Source organism: Tympanuchus pallidicinctus, unplaced genomic scaffold (assembly GCF_026119805.1).
Source record: "Tympanuchus pallidicinctus isolate F22 unplaced genomic scaffold, pur_lepc_1.0 scaffold159, whole genome shotgun sequence".
NCBI lineage: Eukaryota > Metazoa > Chordata > Aves > Galliformes > Phasianidae > Tympanuchus > Tympanuchus pallidicinctus.
Genome location: NW_026294678.1, coordinates 39,520 through 63,870, shown reverse-complemented (window position 1 = coordinate 63,870; position 24,351 = coordinate 39,520). Strand labels below are relative to the sequence as shown.

At 58.9% G+C, this 24,351-nt stretch overlaps 1 protein-coding gene and 2 long non-coding RNA genes across 4 annotated transcripts in view; 2 read left to right on the top strand and 1 right to left on the bottom strand.

Annotated features, from left to right (window-relative positions):
* Positions 1-270: 270 nt before the first annotated feature.
* On the top strand, positions 271-3,841 carry LOC128077428 (uncharacterized). Of its 2 annotated transcripts, XR_008205007.1 has the most exons (3): positions 271-607; positions 2,529-2,720; positions 3,289-3,841. It is a non-coding gene; the product is annotated as an uncharacterized LOC128077428 (long non-coding RNA). The 2 variants fall into 2 exon arrangements; XR_008205006.1 differs by lacking the exon at positions 271-607 and having other exon boundaries at positions 1,471-2,720.
* A 441-nt stretch (positions 3,842-4,282) lies between these two features.
* The window catches only part of LOC128077425 (proto-oncogene vav-like), a 39,610-nt gene continuing 19,541 nt past the window's right edge, over positions 4,283-24,351 (bottom strand). Inside the window, 15 exon segments of the mRNA XM_052676567.1 lie at positions 4,283-4,458; positions 4,549-4,697; positions 7,100-7,214; positions 7,323-7,410; positions 8,963-9,079; positions 9,414-9,445; positions 11,555-11,620; positions 13,845-13,981; positions 14,091-14,136; positions 14,233-14,255; positions 17,574-17,662; positions 20,647-20,748; positions 20,864-20,973; positions 22,908-23,040; positions 24,251-24,336. Coding sequence (XP_052532527.1) covers positions 4,405-4,458; positions 4,549-4,697; positions 7,100-7,214; positions 7,323-7,410; positions 8,963-9,079; positions 9,414-9,445; positions 11,555-11,620; positions 13,845-13,981; positions 14,091-14,136; positions 14,233-14,255; positions 17,574-17,662; positions 20,647-20,748; positions 20,864-20,973; positions 22,908-23,040; positions 24,251-24,336 — 1,347 coding nt within the window. The 3' untranslated portion in view covers positions 4,283-4,404.
* Positions 11,706-12,462, top strand: LOC128077430 (uncharacterized). Its single transcript, XR_008205009.1, has 4 exons — positions 11,706-11,853; positions 12,028-12,071; positions 12,155-12,253; positions 12,360-12,462. It is a non-coding gene; the product is annotated as an uncharacterized LOC128077430 (long non-coding RNA).

Genomic DNA, 24,351 nt, shown 5'->3' with positions numbered 1-24,351 from the left:
GGAAAAGGGGGGAAAGGAGGGAAAAGGGGGGGAGGAGGAAAAGGGAGGAAAAGGGGGGAGGAAAAAGGGGGAAGGAGGAAAAGGGGGAAGGGAGGAAAAGGGGGGAAGGGAGGAAAAGGGGGGAAGGAAAAGGGGGAAGGGAGAAAAAAGGGGGAAGGAAAAGGGGGGAAGGGGGGAAGGTAGGAAAAGAGGGGAAGGAGGAAAAGGGGGTGAGGAGAAAAGGGGGGGGAAAGCTAAAACAATTAATTATAATGAATTTTTTTTGGTGGGGGGTTGTGTTATCGATCAAGTGGGAGCGCAGCCATTCCGTGCCTGGCACCGAAACGCTTTCCCTGGGTTGAAAATTAACCCGGGCAAATGGAACCTGTTGGGAAATCATTTGGGAGTTTGAGCCAAGCTTGAGAAACGCGCGATCGATCGGGAATGGGGCCGAAAGCAAAACCGCTTGGGATCCCTTCTGTGCTGCTTCCAAATCTGCTGGTGGGCAGCGATGGCACGAAGGAACGCTTCTGCTGTCCATAAAAACGTGCTTGATTTTCCCCCCCAAAAATCCGACCCGTGTTCCAGGGGAGCTGGGCTGCGTGAATTGGGTCTGCGGGGCCCATAGGTGGGAGGCTGGGGGTCTGCAGGGCCCATAGGTGGGAGGCTGGGGGCGTTGGGGTCTGCAGGGCCCATAGGTGGAGGCTGGGGGGCTTGGGGTCTGTGGGCCCATAGGTGGGAGGCTGAGGGTGCTGGGGTTTGCGGGGCCCATAGGTGGGGGGCTGGGGTCTGCAGGGCCCATAGGTGGGAGGGATGGGGGTGCTGGGGGTCTGCAGGGCCCATAGGTGGGAGGCTGGGGGTGCTGGGGTCTGCGGGGCCCATAGGTGGGAGGCTGGGGTCTGTGGCACCATAGGTGGGGGGCTGGGGGTGCTGGGGTCTGCGGGGGCCCATAGGTGGGAGGCTGGGGGTCTGAGGGGCCCATAGGTGGGAGGCTGGGGGCGTTGGGGTCTGCGGGGCCCATAGGTGGGAGGCTGGGGGCACTGGGGTCTGCGGGGCCCATAGGTGGGAGGCTGGGGGCATTGGGGTCTGCAGGGCCCATAGGTGGGAGGCTGGGGGTGCTGGGGTTTTGCAGGGCCCATAGGTGGGAGGCTGGGGGCGTTGGGATCTGCAGGGCCCATAGGTGGAGGCTGGGGGTCCTGCAGGGCCCATAGGTGGGAGGCTGGGGGCACTGGGGTCTGCAGGGCCCATAGGTGGGGGGCTGGGGGGCGTTGGGATCTGCAGGGCCCATAGGTGGGGGGCTGGGGGCGCTGGGGTCTGCGGGGCCCATAGGTGGGAGGCTGGGGGTCTGCAGGGCCCATAGGTGGGAGGCTGGGGGCATTGGGTTCTGCAGGGCCAATAGGTGGGGGGCTGGGGGCGCTGGGTTGCTGGGAATGGGGGGCAATGGGGGCTTGAAGCGTGGGGAAGAGGGGGGAAAAAAGCCGAAATGGGTCGTTTCCTGGAAGAAAGAAATGCTGGAAATGGGTTAAAAACACTCAAAAGTGGCGTTTGGGGAGGAGGAGGGACTGAAAGCAGGGGGTTGCTTGTGAAAAAGCACTGAAAGCGGGTCGAAATGGCTCTAAAAAAGTGGCAGAACTTGGGGGAAAAATGAGTGAAAATGGGGGCATTTATTGGGGAAATCGTGCTGGAAAAAGGAAAAATTGCTCAAAGGGGGGCATTTATTGTGTAAAAAATGGCTGAAAATGGGGCTTTTCTTGGGGAAAAAGCTGCTGAAAATGGGTCAAAATGCTCTAAAAAAGGGCATTTCTTGGGGAAAAAATGCAGAAATCACATGAAAATGCTCCAAAGAGGGCATTTATTGGGGAAAAATGGCTGAAAATTGGGCTTTTTGTGGGGAAAACTTGCTGAAAATGGGTCAAAATGCTCTAAAAAAAAGGGCATTTCTTGGGGAAAAATGCAGGAAATCACATGAAAATGCTCTAAAGGGGGCATTTGTTGGGTAAAAATGGCTGAAAATGGGATTTTTTCTTGGGGAAATCGTGCTGGAAACAGGAAAATATGCTCAAAAGGGGGGCATTTATTGGGAAAAATGGCTGAAAATGGGGCGTTTCTTGGGGAAAAGCTGCTGAAAATGGGTCAAAATGCTCTAAAAAAGGGCATTTCTTGGGGAAAAATGCAGAAATCACATGAAAATGCTCCAAAGAGGGCATTTATTGGGGAAAATGGCTGAAAATGGGGCTTTTTGTGGGGAAAACTTGCTGAAAATGGGTCAGATGCTCAAAAGGGGAATTTCTTGGGGAAGACTTGCTGAAAATGGGGCTTTTCTTGGGGAAAAGCTGCTGAAAATGGGTCAAAATGCTCTAAAAAAGGGCATTTCTTGGGGAAAAATGCAGAGCTCACATGAAAATGCTCCAAAAGGGGGCATTTATTGGTTAAAAATGGCTGAAAATGGGGCGTTTTGTGGGGAAAAGCTGCTGGAAGTGGGTTGTTGTGAGGAAATGCTCCTCGTGGCTGGGATCTGGGGGGGAAACGAAGACTTGTCGTTCAAGCAGGAGTAGAAATGTGCTGGAAATGGGGCCAATCAGCAAGAAAATGGTAAAAACAACAACAACAACAACAAAAAGCTGGTCAGATGTGCCAGGAAATGCAGATTTGAGTTGGTCCTATGGGTCCCCACCAGCACCAGGCTCAAGAGATTCTGAGGGGACCTTGAAGACCCCAAGAGATTCAAGGAGACCTTGGAGGTCCCAAAATACTCAAGCAGACACCATGGAGACCCCAAACGATGCTCAAGGGGACTCTGATGAGCCCATGGAGACCCCAAGAATCTGAAGGAGACCCCAAGGATCCTACAGAAACCCCAAGAGGCTCAAGAGATTCTGAGGAGCCCATGAAGACCCCAGGAGATTGAAGGAGACCTTGAAGGCCCCAAGAGATTGAAGGAGATCTTGAAGACCCCAACGCGCTCAAGGAGACCCCATGGACACCACAGAGACCCCAAGATGCTCAAAGGGACCCCAGAGGACACAAAGAGACCCCAGCATGCTCAAAGAGATTCTGAGGAGCCCGTGAAGACCCCAAGAGATTGAAGGAGACCTTGAAGGCCCCAAAATACTCAAGGAGACACCATGGAGGCCTCGAACGATGCTCAAGGGGACTCTGATGAGCCCATGGGGACCCCAAGAATCTGAAGGAGACCCCAAGGATCCTACAGAAATCCCAAAAGGCTCAAGAGATTGAAGGAGCCCATGAAGACCCCAAGAGATTGAAGGAGACCTTGAAGGCCCCAAGAGATTCAGGGAGACCTTGAAGGCCCCAAAATACTCAAGGAGACACCATGGAGACCCCAAATGATGCTCAAGGGGACTCTGATGAGCCCATGGGGACCCCAAGAATCTGAAGGAGACCCCAAGGATCCTACAGAAACCCCAAGAGGCTCAAGAGATTCTGAGGAGACCTTGAAGACCCCAAGAGATTCAAGGAGATCTTGGAGGTCCCAAGGTGCTCAAGGAGACCCCATGGACACCACAGGGACCCCAAGATGCTCAAAGAGACCCCAGAGGACACAAAGAGACCCCAGGATGCTCGAAGAGATTCTGAGGAGCCCGTGAAGACCCCAAGAGATTGAAGGAGACCTTGAAGGCCTCAAGAGATTCAAGGAGACACCATGGAGGCCTCGAACGATGCTCAAGGGGACTCTGATGAGCCCATGGGGACCCCAAGAATCTGAAGGAGACCCCAAGGATCCTACAGAAATCCCACAGTTTTCAGCTTTGGGGTGCGTTGAATTGCCCACCCGGGGGCCGGGACCCCTCCGTTGGGTCTCAAAACCCCATTTTAAGGCCCCTCGCAAGCTCAAACCTGATATTTTGGGGTCCGTTCTCTCGCTTTTAGAGTCCGACCTCCCACCCAGCCTCAAGAACGGGCTTCAAAGGTCCATTTTTGGGGACAATTTCGGGCCATTTGGGGGCAGTTCCTCGCTCCAGCCTGATCTGCTTCCACCGATTTCCCCTTCTTGGGGTCACCAATCCCCTGGCCTCGCCTCGGCCCCATAACCTCCTCCTCGTTCCCTACCCCAACGCCTGCATCCCTCCCTGACGCCACCGACCCCATAACCTCCCTCCCCCCATCCCCACCCGCTTCCCTTTGGGCCCCACGGCCCACGCTGGGTCCCTTCCCCCCATCCATCGATCACCTTTGGGACCTTGGCCCCATTCCCTGCCCCGATCCCTGGATCCCGTCCCAGAAAATCCAACCCCCCCGCAGCCTCGTCCTCACCCTTTTTTATTGCTCTCTTAGGAGGCATAAATTAATTAAAGGGGGAAGGAGGGGATGCAGTGACCTCAAAGGGGGACGGGGGGGGGGTGCAGAAGGTGTGGGGTTGGTTGGGGGATGTAGGAGAGGGGGGGACGTTGAGGGGTCCTGCGGTCAGCAATACTCCGAATAATCCTCCTCCACGTAGTTGGCGGGGAACCATCCGACCTGGGGGGGGGAGGAAGGATATGGGGTGAAGCCCTGGGTGATGATGGGGCAGTGGGGAAAAGGGGTTGTGGGGGTTCTGTGGGGCCGTACCCGGCCGTAAATCTCCCCTTTCCACCATCCCGGATGGCCCTTTTTGCTGAGCACACGGATGATGTCCCCTTCCCGCAGCGTCAGCTCCGTCCGGTCGCGGGCGCAGAAATCGTAACGGGCTTTGGCCGACCCGAAATTTCGCACGGCCCCTGTGGGGTTTGGGGGGGTTAAGGATGGGTCACCCCACAGCCGACCCCACGGCCGAGTCTCCCCTTCTTCCTTCCCCCCCCCCCCCCCTCAAATCCCCATCGCTGTGACCCCACAACTCAACCCGTCCCCACTCGTCGCTCTCGGCCGTTCCTCCTTTCTGTCATCCATAAGGATGGACCCCAAAAATCCGCCCCACGGCCACCCCATGAAGGTGGGGTCCCGAAGCCCCTTCCAATCCATGGGGGATCCCATCACCACCACCCACCCCATCGTGTGGGACCCCACCACGTCCGTCCCAACAGCACGGCATCCACCCCCCCCGCAAGGAGAGACCCCCACCCCATCCGTCCCACCGCCATCCACCATGGGGGTCCTCACCACGTCCATCCCAAAACCATCACCTCCACCCCACACCCCAAATCCCACCCATCCCATCACCTCCATCCCATACCCCAAATCCTAATCAGCCCGTCACCACCTCCATCCCACCCCATACCCCAAATCCTACCCACCCACCAATACCACCTCCACCCCGTATCCCAAATCCTATCCATCCCATAAGCTTCACCCCATACCCAAATCCTACCCTATCCCACCACCACCACCTCCATCCCACCCTATACCCCAAATCCTCCACATCCCACCACCTCCATCCCACCCCACACCCCAAATCCTACCCATCCCATCACCTCCATCCCATATTATCCCAAATCCTAATCATCCCATCACCACCACCACCTCCACCCCACCCCATACCCCAAATCCCACCCATCCCACCACTTCCATCCCATCCTATAACCCAAATCCTACCCATCCCATCACCACCTCCATCCCACCCCATACCCCAAATCCTACCCACCCACCACCACAACCTCCATCCCGCCCCACACACCAAATCCCACCCATCCCACCACCTCCATCCCATATCCCAAATCCTAATCATCCCATCACCACCACCACCTCCATTCCACCCCACTCCATACCCCAAATCCTACCCATCCCACCACCTCTATCCCATCCCAATACCCCAAATCCTACCCACCTACCACCTCCATCCCACCCCACACACCAAATCCTATTCATCCCACTCCCACCACCTCCATCCCACCCCGTATCCCAAATCCTACCTATCCCATAAGCTTCACCCCATACCCAAATCCTACCCCATCCCACCACCACCACCACCACCACTTCCATCCCATCCTATAACCCAAATCCTACCCACCCCTTCACCACCTCCATCCCACCCCATACCCCAAATCCTACCCACCCACCACCACCACCTCCATCCCACCCCATATGTAAATCCCACCCATCCCACCACCTCCATCCCACCCCAGAACCCAAATCCTCCACATCCCACCACCTCCATCCCACCCCATACCCCAAATCCCACCCATCCCATCACCCCCACCCCATACCCCAAATCCTACCCATTCCACCACCTCTATCCTGCCCCCTACCCCATCCCACCCATCCCAACACCTCCATCCCACCCCATACCCCAAATCCCACCCATCCCACCACCTCCATCCCACCCCATAAGTAAATCCCACCCATCCCACCACCTCCATCCCACCCCATACACCAAATCCTACCCATCCCACCACCTCCATCCCATATCCCAAATCCTAATCATCCCATCACCACCACCACCTCCATTCCACCCCATACCTCAAATCCTACCCACCTACCACCTCCATCCCACCCCATACGTAAATCCCACCCATCCCACTACCACCACCACCTCCATCCCACCCCGTATCCCAAATCCTACCCACCCACCACCTCCATCCCACCCCATACCCAAATCCCACCCATCCCACCACCACCTCCATCCCACCCCATACCCCAAATCCTACCCAACCCACCACCTCCGTCCCACCCTGCACCCCAAATCCCACCCATCCCATCACCCCCACCCCATACTCCAAATCCTACCCATTCCACCACCTCCATCCCACCCCATACGTAAATCCCACCCATCCCACCACTTCCATCCCACCCCGTACCCCAAATCCTACCCATCCCATCACCCCCACCCCATACACCAAATCCCACCCATCCCACCACCACCTCCATCCCACCCCATACCCCAAATCCTTCCCATCCCACCCACCACCTCCATCCCACCCCATACGTAAATCCCACCCATCCCACCACTTCCATCCCACCCCGTACCCCAAATCCTTCCCATCGCACCCCACACCCCAAATCCCACCCACCCACCACCACCTCCTCTGCCCCCCATCCCACCGCCACCACCTCCTGTGGGTCCCTGCTGCCTCTGTTCCACTACCACTCATCCCGGGGGACCCCACCACGTCCATCCAAACGCCATGGAGGACCTTCCCACATCCAACCCACGATCCCCCCCCCCAATCCCTGCCCCACATCCTACCAGGGGGTCGTGGGCTGGTCCTCCTCTCGGGCTCCTTGAATGGCACCAGCAGGGCCGTGTCCAGAGCCTTGAAGCAATCCTTGAGCGAGTTGCACTGGTAGAACTCTACCAGATCCTACGGGGGATGCGACGGTGGGGTCACCACGAGCCCCCAGCCCCATCCTGCTTCCCCCAGGCGGCGGGGTTGGGGTGAGGGGACGGGGAATGGGGGTCCGACGCTCACCACCAGCCCCTTGAAGGCCTTCTTCTCGTTGAGGCGATACAGCCCTTCGCCCGTCATCACCTTGATGTGCTTCACCTCCGCACGGTACCTGGGCAGGGGGATTTGTGGGGCTGGGCACTGCCACCACCCCCCTCCGATCCCATACCCCAAACCCCATCCGTCCCAATACCACCACCACCTCCACCCCACTCTAGAACCCAAATCCCATCCATCCCATCACCTCCATCCCACCCCATACCCAAATCCCACCCACCCACCACCTCCATCCCACCCCATACCCAAATCCCACCCACCCACCACCTCCATCCCACCCCATACCCCAAATCCTACCCATCCCTCCACCTCCATCCCACCCCATACCTCAAATCCTACCCACCCACCACCTCCATCCCACCCCATACCCCAAATCCCACCCATCTCACCACCAACACCACCTCCATCCCACCCCATACCTCAAATCCTACCCATCCCACCACCTCCATCCCACCCCACACCCCAAATCCCACCATCTCACCACCTCCATCCCACCCCAGAACCCAAATCCTTCCCATTCCACCTCCATCCTACCCTGTACCCCAAATCCCACCCATCCCACCACCTCCATCCCACCCTGTACCCCAAATCCCGCCCATCCCACCACCTCCATCCCACCCCATACCCCAAATCCTACCCACACACCACTTCCATCCCATCCCATACCCCAAATCCCACCCACCTACCACCTCCTTCCCACCCCACACACCAAATCCCACCATCCCATCACCTCCATCCCACCCCATACCCAAATCCCACCCATCCCACCACCTCCATCCCACCCCAGAACCCAAATCCTACCCACCCACCACCTCCATCCCACCCCATACCCCAAATCCTACCCATCCCTCCACCTCCATCCCACCCCATACCTCAAATCCTACCCACCCACAACCTCCATCCCACCCCACACCCCAAATCCCACCCATCTCACCACCAACACCACCTCCATCCCACCCCATACCCCAAATCCTACCCACCCACCACCTCCATCCCACCCCATACCCCAAATCCTACCCACCCACCACCTCTATCCCACCCCATACCCCAAATCCTACCCATCCCTCCACCACCTCCATCCCACCCCATACCTCAAATCCCACCCATCCCACCACCTCCTTCCCACCCCACACCCCAAATCCCACCATCTCACCACCTCCATCCCACCCCAGAACCCAAATACCACCCATCCCACCTCCATCCCACCCTGTACCCCAAATCCCACCCATCCCACCACCTCCATCCCATTCCAGAACCCAAATCCCACCCATCCCACCACCTCCATCCCACTCCATACCCCAAATCCTACCCATCCCACCACCTCCATCCTGCCCCATAGCTCAAATCCTACCCATCCCTCCACCACCTCCATCCCACCCTATACTCCAAATCCCACCCATCCCACCTCCTCCATCCCACCCCACACCCCAAATCCCACCCATCCCACCACCATCCCCTCCACCCCACTGTCAGGGTCCATCCCTACCCTTCCTATCTCACCGCCGTACACCATGGAGGACCTCCCTACATCCACCCCATCGTCACCACCCGACCCCCCCCCCCCCAAATCCTGAGGGTCGTCCCCATGGGTGCCCCCGAAACCCTACTTGATGCTGATGGCAAATTCTCCCGTGTCCTTCACCCGCTGCCGCACCAGGAACGTGCCATCAGAGCGGGGGGTCAGGATCTGTTCCGCTTCCCCCCTTTCCATGGGGCCGGCGTACCTGGGGTGGGGAAGGGTGGGCTTCTGAGACCCCCAAATCAGCACCCCATTGCTGTTATGGGGTGATCTGGGGGGGGAGGGGAGGGGGCTGTATAGGATCTAGGGGGCTCTGGGGAAGGATGGGGGCAGCGGGGGAGGGTCTGTGTGCTGGGGTGACTCTGGTGAGTTGATGAGGGTTTGAGGCAATAGGGTGACCCCAAAAAAGGATGAGGTGAAAGATTCGTTGGGTCCCTGTGGCTATGGGGTGAGGATTTGGGTGAGGGGCCGGTGACTGTGGAGGCCTTAAAAGACAATTCGGGGTCTCTCGTGGGATTCGAGGGGACCCCAACACTGACCAGAGGTAGACAGAGAGATCCGGCAGCGGTGCCTGTGGGGCAGAGGGAGAGATGGGGATGAAGGGGGGCAGAGGGCGACTTCCCCAAAGCCCCCCATATCCCACAGACACCCCCATATCCCACAGACACCCCCATATCCCACAGACAACCCCATATCCCACTCCCTTATCCCACAGACAACCCCATATCCCACAGACGTCCCCATATCCCACAGACACCCCCATATCCCACCCTCATATCCCACAGACACTCCCATATCCCACTGACAACCCCATATCCCACCCTCATATCCCACAGACACTCCCATATCCCACAGACAACCCCATATCCACAGACACCCCCTTAATCCCACAGACACCCCCATATCCCACAGACACCCCCATATCCCACAGACACCCCCTTATCCCACAGACACCCCCATATCCCACAGACAACCCCATATCCCACAGACACCCCCTTATCCCACAGACACCCTCATATCCCACAGACACCCCTTTATCCCACAGACAACCCCATATCCCATATACCACCCCCTTATCCCACAGACAACCCCATATCCCACAGACAACCCCATATCCCACCTCCTTATCCCACAGACACCCCCTTATCCCACAGACACCCTCATATCCCACAGACACCCCCTTATCCCACAGACACCCCCATATCCCACAGACACCCCCATATCCCACAGACACCCCTTTATCCCACAGACAACCCCATATCCCATATACCACCCCCTTATCCCACAGACACCCCAATATCCCACAGACACCCCCATATCCCACAGACAACCCCATATCCCACAGACACCCCCATATCCCATATACCACCCCCATATCCCACAGACAACCCCATATCCCACAGACACCCCCATATCCCACAGACAACCCCATATCCCACCTCCTTATCCCACAGACAACCCCATATCCCACAGACAACCCCATATCCCACAGACACCCCCTTATCCCACAGACACCCCCATATCCCACAGACACCCCCTTATCCCACAGACGCCCCCATATCCCACAGACACCCCCTTATCCCACAGACACTCCCATATCCCACAGACATTCCCATATCCCACAGACACCCCCATATCCCACAGACACCCCCATATCCCATAGACAACCCCATATCCCATAGACAACCCCATATCCCACCTCCTTATCCCACAGACACCCCCATATCCCACAGACACCCCCATATCCCACAGACACTCCCATATCCCACAGACATTCCCATATCCCACAGACACCCCCATATCCCACAGACAAACCCATATCCCACCCCCTTATCCCACAGACACCCCCATATCCCATAGACACCCCCATATCCCACAGACAACCCCATATCCCACCTCCTTATCCCACCCCCTTATCCCACAGACACCCCATATCCCACAGACACCCCCATATCCTACCCCCTTATCCCACCCCCATATCCCACAGACACCCCCATATCCCATAGACAACCCCATATCCCACAGACACCCCCATATCCCACAGACAACCCCATATCCCACCCCCTTATCCCACAGACACCCCCATATCCCACAGACACCCCCATATCCCACAGACAACCCCATATCCCACCCCCTTATCCCACAGACACCCCCATATCCTATAGACACCCCCATATCCCACAGACACCCCTTTATCCCACAGACAACCCCATATCCCATATACCACCCCCTTATCCCACAGACAACCCCATATCCCACAGACACCCCCTTATCCCACAGACACCCCCATATCCCACAGACAACCCCATATCCCACTCCCTTATCCCACAGACAACCCCATATCCCACAGACAACCCCATATCCCACCTCCTTATCCCACAAACACCCCCTTATCCCACAGACACCCCCATATCCCACAGACAACCCCATATCCCACCTCCTTATCCCACAGACACCCCCATATCCCACAGACACCCCCATATCCCACAGACAACCCCATATCCTACAGACACCCCCATATCCCACAGACAACCCCATATCCCACCCCCATATCCCACAGACACCCCCATATCCCAAGAAACACCCAACATATGGGGCACATCCCCACCATGCCCAGCCCTTGGAGCTCCTTGGAGACGTTGTAGGGGATCTCAGGGGGTTTTGGGGTCCCTGTACTCACACAGATGAAGGGTCTGACAGCAGCACAGGGGAACCAGCCCGTCTCACCACTGACCACGTTCCTGCCCTGCGGACAAAGCCCCACGTGGGGATCCATCCTCAGTACGGCTGTAGGAACCGGGCCCCACTTTGGGGTCCGTCCTGACACAGCTGTGGGGACCCATCTGGGTCTGTCCCAGTAGTGAGGGTCCATGCCTACAATGGTTATAGGGGATCCGTCCCCACTATGGCATCCATCCTGACACAGACATGGAGACCCACCTTCATCATGGCCATAAAGGATCTGCCCCAAAAGTGAGGGTCCATCCCTACAATGGTTATAGGGGATCCATCCCCACTATGGGGACCAACCTGACGTGGCCATGGGGATCCCTACAATGGCCATCGGGGTCCTGTCCCCATTGTGGGGTCCATCCTGTCCCCCAACCTGGTGGGATCAGCCCCCATCGCCGTGATTCCACCCCCACGATGGAGATCCATCCCTACAATGGTTATAGGGGATTTGTCCCCACTATGGGGTCCATCCTGACGTGGCCATGGAGACTCACCTTCATCATGGCCACAAAGGATCTGCCCCAAAAGTGAGGGTCCATTCCTACAGTGATTATAGGGGATCTGTCCCCACTATGGGATCCAAACTCACACAGCCATGGAGACCCACCTTCATCATGGCCATAAAGGATCTGCCCCAATAGTGAAGGTCCATCCCTACAATGGTTATAGGGGATCTGTCCCCACTTTGGGGTCTGTCCTGACACAGCCGTGGAGACCCATCTGGCCATAAAGGCTCTGCCCCCATGATGGAGATCCATCCCTACAATGGTTATAGGGGATCTGTCCCCACTATGGGGTCCATCCTGACACAGACATGGAGACCCACCTTCATCATGGCCATAAAGGATCTGCCCCAAAAGTGAGGGTCCATCCCTACAGTGGTTATAGGGGATCCGTCCCCACTATGGGGTCCAACCTGACGCGGCCATGGAGACCCATCTGGCCATAAAGGATCTGCCCCAATGATGGAGATCCATCCCTACAATGGTTATAGGGGATCTGTCCCCACTATGGGGTCCAGCCTAATATGGCCATGGAGACCCACCTTCATCATGGCCATAAAGGATCTGCCCCAAAAGTGAGGGTCCATTCCTACAGTGATTATAGGGGATCTGTCTCCACTTTGGGGTCTGTCCTGACACGGCCATGGAGACCCACCTTCATCATGGCCATAAAAGCTCTGCCCCAATAATGAGTGTCCATCCCTACAATGGTTATAGGGGATTTGTCCCCATTATGGGGTCCAACCTCACACAGCCATGGAGACCCACCTTCATCATGGCCATAAAGGATCTGCCCCAATAACGAGTGTCCATCCCTACAATGGTTATAGGGGATCCGTCCCCACTATGGGGTCCATGGGGATCCCTACGATGGCCATCGGGGTCCCGTCCCCATTTTGGGGTCCATCCTGTCCCAACCTGGTGGGATCAGCCCCCATCGCCGTGATCCACCCCCACGATGGAGATCCATCCCTACAATGGTTATAGGGGATCTGTCCCCACTATGGAGTCCATCCTAATATGGCCATGGAGACTCATCTTCACCATGGCCGTAAAGGATCTGCCCCAAAAGTGAGGGTCCATCCCTACAATGGTTATAGGGGATCCGTCCCCACTATGGGATCCAAACTCACACAGACATGGAGACCCACCTTCATCATGGCCATAAAGGATCTGCCCCAATAGTGAAGGTCCATCCCTACAATGGTTATAGGGGGTCTGTCCCCACTTTGGGGTCTGTCCTGACACAGCCGTGGAGACCCATCTGGCCATAAAGGCTCTGCCCCCATGATGGAGATCCATCCCTACAATGGTTATAGGGGACCTGTCCCCACTATGGGGTCCAACCTGACGCGGCCATGGAGACCCACCTTCATCATGGCCATAAAGGATCTGCCCCAATGATGGAGATCCATCCCTACAATGGTTATAGGGGATCCGTCCCCACTATGGGGTCCATCCTAATATGGCCATGGAGACTCATCTTCATCATGGCCATAAAGGAACTGCCCCAAAAGTGAGGGTCCATCCCTACAATGGTTATAGGGGATCCGTCCCCACTATGGGGTCCATGGCGATCCCTACGATGGCCATCGGGGTCCCGTCCCCATTTTGGGGTCCATCCTTTCCCAACCTGGTGGGATCAGCCCCCATCGCCGTGATTCCACCCCCACGGAGGACCCCCCCTCCCCCCCCCCTACGCCGTCGCCCCTCTTCACCCCTCCGACCCCCCACCTGCCACCACCGCTGCTCCGCCTCCGCCACCGTTGCCTCCACGACGTCCCCAGGGCAGAGCCGTAGGGCAGGACCCACATTTCCCGGCGGCGGGGGCACCCCGCTGTAGTGCTGGTTGGCCTCCATCTTGGGCAACCCTATAAGGAACGAGAGGACGTCATACGGGGGGCTGCGAAGCCACGGACCCCCCCCCCCCCCCCAAAACCGCCTGCACCCATCGACCCGAGCCCCCCAGGCTGCGCTCACCCAGCTCCGCAGCCTTGTTCTCATGAGCCGGGCGCTGGGATTTCATCTGGGGGACCAACAGAACCCCGTTGAGATGCGAGGAGGCGACGGCAGCGCCGGCACCCCCCGAATTCGGGGCCTTTTTCACCCGTTTCGCCGTTACCTTCCTGCTGCCAGAGCTCGGATCTGAGGCGGAAGAGGAAACGGCTCGTTAGTCGGGGGGGGGGGGGGGGCAATTAACACCCACCCCCAATTAATTCCTCACCCCCAATTAATTCCTCACGCTACTTCTGTTCCTTTTGGGGCTGGCGGCCCTCCTCAGCGGATTCCACAACTCCTGGGGGCAACGCTCACCCCATAGCAGCCCAACCCCCCGCCCCACATCATCCCCCAAACCCCACAACTCATCTCACCGGCTCCGCAGGTCCCCATCCTCCCCAGACTTATGGGGGCAACGCTCACCCCATAGCACCCCAACCCCCCGCCCCACATCATCCCCCAAACCCCACAACTCATCTCACCGGCTCCCCATCCTCCCCAGACTTATGGGGGCAACGCTCACCCCATAGCACCCCAACCCCCCGCCCCACATCATCCCTCAAACCCCACAACTCATCTCACTGGCTCCCCATCCTCCCCAGACTTATGGGGGCAACGCTCACCCCATAGCAGCCTATCCCCCCGCCCCACTCCCCTCCGTTCCCCACCCCATAGCACCCCAACCCCCCGCCCCACTCCTCTCCGTTCCCCACCCCATAGCACCCCAACCCCCCGCCCCACTCCCCTCCGTTCCCCACCCCATAGCACCCCAACCCCCCGCCCCACTCCCCTCCGTTCCCCACCCCACAACTAGCACCCAACCAGCCCCGCCCCACTCCTCCTCCGTTCCCTCACCCCATAGCACCCCAACCCCCCGCCCCACTCCTCTCCGTTCCCCACCCCATAGCACCCCAACCCCCCGCCCCACATCATCCCTCAAACCCCACAACTCATCTCACCGGCTCCGCAGGTCCCATCCTCCCCAGACTTATGGGGGCAACACTCACCCCATAGCAGCCTATCTCCCGCCCCACTCCCCTCCGTTCCCCACCCCATAGCACCCCAACCCCCCACCCCACTCCCCTCCGATCCCCACCCCATAGCACCCCAACCCCCCGCCCCACTCCCCTCCGTTCCCCACCCCATAGCACCCCAACCCCCCGCCCCACTCCTCTCCGTTCCCCACCCCATAGCAGCCCAACCCCCCGCCCCACTCCCCTCCGTTCCCCACCCCATAGCAGCCCAACCCCCCGCCCCACTCCCCTCCATTCCCCACCCCATAGCACCCCAACCCCCCGCCCCACTCCCCTCCGTTCCCCACCCCATAGCACCCCAACCCCCCGCCCCACTCCCCTCCATTCCCCACCCCATAGCACCCCAACCCCCCGCCCCACTCCTCTCCGTTCCCCACCCCATAGCACCCCAACCCCCCGCCCCACTCCCCTCCATTCCCCACCCCATAGCACCCCAACCCTCCGCCCCACTCCTCTCCGTTCCCCACCCCATAGCACCCCAACCCCCCGCCCCACTCCCCTCCATTCCCCACCCCATAGCACCCCAACCCCCCGCCCCACTCCCCTCCGTTCCCCACCCCATAGCACCCCAACCCCCTGCCCCACATCATCCCCCAAACCCCACAACTCATCTCACCGGCTTCCCATCCTCCCCAGACTTATGGGGGCAACGCTCACCCCATAGCAGCCTATCCCCCGCCCCACTCCCCTCCATTCCCCACCCCATAGCAGCCAACCCTCCGCCCCACTCCCCTCCGTTCCCCACCCCATAGCACCCCAACCCCCCGCCCCACATCATCCCCCAAACCCCACAACTCATCTCACCGGCTCCCCATCCTCCCCAGACTTATGGGGGCAACGCTCACCCCATAGCAGCCTATCCCCCGCCCCACTCCTCTCCGTTCCCCACCCCATAGCACCCCAACCCCCCGCCCCACTCCTCTCCATTCCCCACCCCATAGCACCCCAACCCCCCGCCCCACTCCCCTCCGTTCCCCACCCCATAGCACCCAACCCCCCGCCCCACTCCCCTCCGTTCCCCACCCCATAGCACCCCAACCCCCCGCCCCACTCCTCTCCGTTCCCCACCCCATAGCACCCCAACCCCCCGCCCCACTCCCCTCCGTTCCCCACCCCATAGCACCCCAACCCCCCGCCCCACTCCCCTCCGTTCCCCACCCCATAGCACCCCAACCCCCCGCCCCACTCCTCTCCGTTCCCCACCCCATAGCACCCCAACCCCCCGCCCCACTCCTCTCCATTCCCCACCCCATAGCACCCCAACCCCCCGCCCCACTCCTCTCCATTCCCCACCCCATAGCACCCCAACCCCCCGCCCCACTCCCCTCCGTTCCCCACCCCATAGCACCCCAACCCCCCGCCCCACTCCCCTCCGTTCCCCACCCCATAGCACCCCAACCCCCCGCCCCACTCCTCTCCGTTCCCCACCCCATAGCACCCCAACCCCCCGCCCCACTCCTCTCCGTTCCCCACCCCATAGCACCCCAACCCCCCGCCCCACTCCCCTCCGTTCCCCACCCCATAGCACCCCAACCCCCCGCCCCACATCATCCCCCAAACCCCACAACTCATCTCACTGGCTCCGCAGGTCCCCATCCTCCCCAGACTTATGGGGGCAACGCTCACCCCATAGCACCCCAACCCCCCGCCCCACTCGCCTCCGTTCCCCACCCCATAGCACCCCAACCCCCTGCCCCACTCCCCTCCGTTCCTCACCCCATAGCACCCCAACCCCCCGCCCCACTCCCCTCCGTTCCTCACCCCATAGCACCCCAACCCCCCGCCCCACTCCCCTCCGTTCCCCACCCCATAGCACCCCAACCCCCCGCCCCACATCATCCCTCAAACCCCACAACTCATCTCACCGGCTCCCCATCCTCCCCAGACTTATGGGGGCAACACTCACCCCATAGCACCCCAACCCCCCGCCCCACTCCCCTCCGTTCCCCACCCCATAGCACCCCAACCCCCCACCCCACTCCCCTCCGATCCCCACCCCATAGCACCCCAACCCCCGCCCCACTCCCCTCCGTTCCCCACCCCATAGCAGCCCAACCCCCCGCCCCACATCATCCCCCAAACCCCACAACTCATCTCACCGGCTCCGCAGGTCCCCATCCTCCCCAGACTTATGGGGGCAACGCTCACCCCATAGCAGCCCAACCCCCCGCCCCACTCCCCTCCATTCCCCACCCCATAGCAGCCAACCCTCCGCCCCACTCCTCTCCGTTCCCCACCCCATAGCACCCCAACCCCCCGCCCCACTCCCCTCCGTTCCTCACCCCATAGCACCCCAACCCTCCACCCCACTCCCCTCCGTTCCTCACCCCATAGCACCCCAACCCCCCGCCCCACTCCCCTCCGTTCCCCACCCCATAGCACCCCAACCCCCCGCCCCACATCATCCCCCAAACCCCACAACTCATCTCACCGGCTCCGCAGGTCCCCATCCTCCCCAGACATTCCTTGTGCGCAGGAGCCCGGCACCGGTTGCAGCGATATCCCTGGTAGAACGTCCCTCTGTGGGGGAGACAGTTTGGGGTCAGCGGGGTGAAGGGGGTGGGGGGACGCGGGGGCACCGTCGGCAAATGGGGGCGACCCTCAGCTTCTGTGGGACTGAACCCATTCTTGACTTTTACCCCATCAACTTGGCCCTCACCCCAATCCTAAACTCACCAAACTCCAATCCCTGAGCCCCGTCCCCAATCTTCACCCCAAATCTTGACTTCCCCCCAAACTCCCCCCCGATCTTTAACCCCCTTCCCAACTTCACCCCAATCCTGAACCCATCCAAAGTCCACTCCAATCCTAACCCTCCCCTAATCTTCAATCCCTGACCCCACAATTTTATCCCAATCCTAAACCCCCCAAATCCACCCCAATCCTAAACCCACCCAACCTTCACCCCAATCTTTGAGCCCCCCAAATCCACTCCAATCCTAAACCCACCCAACCTTCACCCCCAAATCCACCCCAATCCTAACTGTCCCCCAATCTTCAATCCCTGACCCCCCAATTTCACCCCAATCCTTGAGCCCCCCCCAAACTCCCCTCAATCCTAAACCCACCCAACCTTCACCCCCAAATCCACCCCAATCCTGTCCCCCAGTCTTCAATCCCTGACCCCACAATTTCACCCCAATCCTAAAACCCCCAAATCCACCCCAATCCTAAACCCACCCAACCTTCACCCCCAAATCCACTCCAATCCAAACCCACCCAACCTTCACCCCAATCTTTGAGCCCCCCAAATCCACCCCAATCATAAACCCACCCAACCTTCAACCCAAATCCACCCCAATCCTAACTGTCCCCCAATCTTCAATCCCTGACCCCACAATTTCACCCCAATCCTAAACTCACCAAACTCCAATCCCTGAGCCCCGTCCCCAATCCTCACCCCAAATCTTGACTCCCCCCCAAACTCCCCCCCGATCTTTAACCCCCTTCCCAACTTCACCCCAATCCTGAACCCATCCAAAGTCCACCCCAATCCTAACCCTCCCTTAATCTTCAATCCCTGACCCCACAATTTCATCCCAATCCTAAACCCACCCAACCTTCACCCCTAAATCCACCCCAATCCTAACTGTCCTCCAATATTCAATCCCTGATCCCCCAATTTCACCCCAGTCCTTGAGCCACCCCCAAACTCCCCTCAATCCTAAACCCACCCAACCTTCACTCCAATCTTTGAGCCCCCCCCAAATCCATCCCAATCCTAAACCCCCCAAATCCACCCCAATCCTAACCCTCCCCTAATCTTCAATCCCTGAGCCCCCAATTTCACCCCAATCCTAAACCCCCCAAATCCACTCCAATCCTAAACCCATCCAACCTTCACCCCAATCTTTGAGCCCCCCAAATCCATTCCGATCCTAAACCCACCCAACCTTCACCCCCAAATCCACTCCAATCCAAACCCAACCAACCTTCACCCCAAATCTTTGAGCCCCCCCAAATCCACCCCAATCCTAACTGTCCCCCAATCTTCACTCCCTGACCCCCCAATTTCACCCCAATCCTAAACCCCCCAAACTCCACCCCAATCCTAAACCCACCCAACCTTCACCCCCAAATCCACTCCAATCCTGTCCCCCAGTCTTCAATCCCTGACCCCCCAATTTCACCCCAATCCTAAACCCCCCAAATCCACCCCAATCCAAACCCACCCAACGTTCACCCCAAACTTTGAGCCCCCCAAATCCACCCCAATCCAAACCCACCCAACCTTCACCCCTAAATCCACCCCAATCCCAACTGTCCTCCAGTCTTCAATCCCTGACCCCACAATTCCACCCCAATCCTAAACTCACCAAACTCCAATCCCTGAGCCCCGTCCCCAAACTTCACCCCAAATCTTGACTCCCCCCCAAACTCCCCCCCGATCTTTAACCCCCTTCCCACCTTCACCCCAATCCTGAACCCATCCAAAGTCCACCCCAATCCTAACCCTCCCCTAATCTTCAATCCCTGACCCCACAATTTCACCCCAATCTTTGAGCCCCCCAAATCCATTCCGATCCTAAACCCACCCAACCTTCACCCCCAAATCCACCCCAATCCTAACTGTCCCCCAGTCTTCAATCCCTGACCCCACAATTTCACCCCAATCCTAAACCCACCCAAATCCACCCCAATCTTCGAGCCCCCCTAAATCCACCCCAATCCTAACCCTCCCCCAGTCTTCAATCCCTGACCCCACAATTTCACCCCAATCCTAAACCCCCCAAATCCACCCCAATCCAAACCCACCCAACCTTCACCCCAAACTTTGAGCCCCCCAAATCCACCCCAATCCAAACCCACCCAACCTTCACCCCAATCTTTGAGCCCCCCAAATCCACCCCAATCCTAAACCCACCCAACCTTCACCCCAACCTTTGAGCCCCTCCAAATCCACCCCAATCCTAAACCCACCCAACCTTCACCCCCAAATCCACTCCAATCCAAACCCACCCAACCTTCACCCCAATCTTTGAGCCCCTCCAAATCCACCCCAATCCTAACTGTCCCCCAATCTTCAATCCCTGACCCCCCAATTTCACCCCAATCCTTGAGCCCCCCCCAAACTCCACCCCAATCCTAAACCCACCCAACCTTCACCCCCAAATCCACCCCAATCCTGTCCCCTAATCTTCAATCCCTGACCCCCCAATTCCACCCCAATCCTAAACCCACCCAACCTTCACCCCCAAATCCACTCCAATCCAAACTCACCCAACCTTCACCCCAATCTTCGAGCCCCCCTAAATCCACCCCAATCCTGTCCCCCAATCTTCAATCCCTGACCCCCCAATTTCACCCCAATCCTTGAGCCCCCCCCAAACTCCCCCCAATCCTAAACCCACCCAACCTTCACCCAATCCTTGACCCACCCAGACCCCAAACTACCCCAATCCTTGACCCCTGACGACCTCACCCCCCACGTCTGGCACCTTCCCCTTCCCCCGACCCCCCCCCCAAGCCCCCTCCCCCCCCCCCCCCCCCCGCTGCCCCCCTACCTCAGCAACATCTGGCAGGCCCTACAGGACGTGGTGTCCTCAAAGGAGAACATCTGGAAGTCGTGTCCATCCGCCAGGGCGTGCTCTGGGAAGATGTTGGACCTGGCCAAGGATGAGGGGGGGGGTCCTGAGGGGGGCAACTCGACCCCCATAGGGACACCCAACCCCTCAGTGGGGGCGCATCCCATCCGGTCCCAATGTTGTGGGGTCAACCTACAGGGCCATCTCGAACTGCTCCAGCCACTTCTTCTTCAGCTCGCGTGTCTTGAAGAAGAGCTCGTAGCCCTGCAGCCCGGCCGTGTTGATGAGCAGGAAGGTGTGGGACCACTGTGGGTAAAGGGGGGGGTCAGCAGGGACCAGGCGTGGGGGGTGGCCACTGAGTTTCAATGGGGACACCATGAGTTGGGCAGCTGGTGACACCGGACTTCCATGGGGCCACCAGGAACGGGGAGATTGGGGCCATCAGATCGGGACGTTTGGGGCCACCGAGGGCCATGACAGCTTGGGGCCACCAAATCTGGGCATTTGTGGTCACCAAATCTGGACGTTTGGGGCCACCAAGGACCCCAACACTTGGGGCCACCAAATCTGGGCATTTGAGGCCACCAAGGACCATGACGCTTGGGCCACCAAATCTGGACATTTGGGGCCACCAAGGACCCCGACACTTGGGGCCACCAAATCTGGGCATTTGAGGCCACCAAGGACCCCGGCACTTGGGGCCACAAAATCTGGGCATTTGGGGCCACCAAGGACCCCAACACTTGGGGCCACCAAATCTGGACATTTGGGGCCACCAAGGACCCCGACACTTGGGGCCACCAAATCTGGACATTTGGGGCCACCAAGGACCCCGACACTTGGGGCCACCAAATCTGGACATTTGGGGCCACCAAGGACTCCGACACTTGGGCCACCAAATCTGGGCATTTGAGGCCACCAAGGACCCCGACACTTGGGGCCACCAAATCTGGGCATTTGAGGCCACCAAGGACCCCGACACTTGGGGCCACAAAATCTGGGCATTTGGGGCCACCAAGGACCCCAACACTTGGGGCCACCAAATCTGGACATTTGGGGCCACCAAGGACCCCAACACTTGGGGCCACCAAATCTGGGCATTTGGGGCCACCAAGGACCCCGACACTTGGGGCCACCAAATCTGGGCATTTGGGGCCACCAAGGACCCCAACACTTGGGGCCACCAAATCTGGACATTTGGGGCCACCAAGGACCCCAACACTTGGGGCCACCAAATCTGGACGTTTGGGGCCACCAAGGACTCCGACGCTTGGGCCACCAAATCTGGGCATTTGGGGCCACCAGTCCCCAGTGGGGCCACCAAGGAGCTGTGGGATTGAAGTCACCAGATCTGAACATTTGTGGCCACCTGACTCCAATGGGGCCACCAAGGAATCTGGGTGCTTGGGGCCACCAAATCTGAACACTTGGGGCCACCAGACTTCAATGGGGCCACCAAGGATCTGGGTGCTTGGGGACACCAGATCTGGACATTTGGGGCCACCAAGGACCTGACACTTGGGGCCACCAAATCTGGACCCTTGGGGCCACCAGACTTCAATGGGGCCACCAAGGAATCTGGGTGCTTGGGGACACCAGATCTGGACACTTGGGGCCACCAAATCTGGACCCTTGGGGCCACCAGACTTCAATGGGGCCACCAAGGATCTGGGTGCTTGGGGACACCAGATCTGGACACTTGGGTCCACCAAATCTGGACAATTGGAGCCACCTGACTCCAATGGGGCCACCAAGGAGCTGGGTGCTTGGGGCCACCAGATCTGGACATTTGGGGCCACCAAGGACCCCAGCACTTGGGGCCACAAAATATGGACACTTGGGGCCACCAGACTTCAATGGGGCCACCAAGGATCTGGGTGCTTGGGGACACCAGATCTGGACACTTGGGGCCACCAAATCTGGACATTTGGGGCCACCAGTCCCCAGTGGGGCCACCAAGGAGCTGGGTGCTTGGGGCCACCAAATCTGGACACTTGGGGCCACCAGATTTTAATGAAGCCACCAAAAGCTGGGTGCTTGGGGCCACCAGATCTGGACATTCGTGGCCACCAGACTTCAATGGGGCCACCAAGGAATCTGGGTGCTTGGGGACACCAGATCTGGACATTTGGGGCCACCAAATCTGGACATTTGGGGCCACCAAGGACCTGACACTTGGGGCCACTAAATATGGACGCTTATGGCCACCAATCCTGGCCACCACCTGGCTCTCACGGTACCTTCTTGCCATCCCTGGGCCCGAGGCCACTGTCCCTCAGTTGGTGGCTCTGTAGGTCCACGACATCCTTGGCCTCGTAAGCGTCCCCACGGCGCTTGCAGATGATCAGGGCCTTGTCCAGGAGGAACCCATACCTGGGGACAGTGACACTGATGGGTCCCCGAGGGCCACCCCACACCCCAGAGCATCCCTGGGATGTCCCTGTTGGTGTCCCTGTTGGTGTCCCCATGTCCCCATGGTGTTGTCACCATGTCCTTTATGGTGTCCCTATTGGTGTCCCCATGTCCACAAGGTGTTGTCACCAAGTCCTTTATGGTGTCCCTGTTGGTGTCCCCATGTCCCTATGATGTCTTCACCATGTCCTTTATGATGTCCCTATTGGTGTCCCCTTGTCCCCAAGGTGTCGTCACCATGTCCTTTATGGTATCCCCATGGGTGTCCCCATGTCCCCATGGTGTCATCACCATGTCCTTTATGGTGCCCCTGTTGGTGTCCCCGTGTCCCCTTGGTGTTGTCACCATGTCCTTTATGGTGCCCCTGTTGGTGTCCCCATGTCCCTGTTGGTGTCATCACCATGTCCTTTATGGTGCCCCTGTTGGTGTCCCCGTGTCCCCTTGGTGTTGTCACCATGTCCTTTATGGTGTCCCTGTTGGTGTCCCCATGTCCCTAAGGTGTTGTCACCATGTCCTTTATGGTGTCCCTGTTGGTGTCCCCGTGTCCCCTTGGTGTTGTCACCATGTCCTTTATGGTGTCCCTGTTGGTGTCCCCTTGTCCCCATGGTGTTGTCACCATGTCCTTTATGGTGTCCCTATTGGTGTCCCCATGTCCACAAGGTGTTGTCACCAAGTCCTTTATGGTGTCCCTGTTGGTGCCCCCATGACCCCATGGTGTCATCACCATGTCCTTTATGGTGTCCCTGTTGGTGTCCCCTTGACCCCATGGTGTCGTCACCACGTCCTTTATGGTGACCCTGTTGGTGTCCCTGTTATTGTCCCCGTGTCCCCGGGGTCCTTCCATGATGCTCTTTCTGCTGTCCCCATGGGTGTCCCCGTGTCCCTGAGGCGTTTCCCTCATGTTCCTCCTGGTGTCCCCATATCCCTGTGCTGCTCCCCCACTGATGTCCCCATGGATGTCCTCCTGTCCCCACGGTGTTCCCACTCACTGATGTCCCCACGTCTGTCCCCACATCCCCATGATGCTCAAGGACATTCCCACTGCTGTCCCCACGAATTTCCCCATCCCCCCCCCCCCATGGCATTCCCACCGCCGTCCCCACATCCCCGAGGTGTCCCCGCGTTGTTCCTATCAGTGTCCCCATGTCCCCTCGCTGTCCCCCTGTCCCACCTGTCCGCCTTGGAGCGCTTCTCACTGCTGCACACCTTCAGCTCCCCGTCGATTTTTGGCCGCCCGAACTGCGCCAAGGACTGGGGCTGCGGTGGACATCA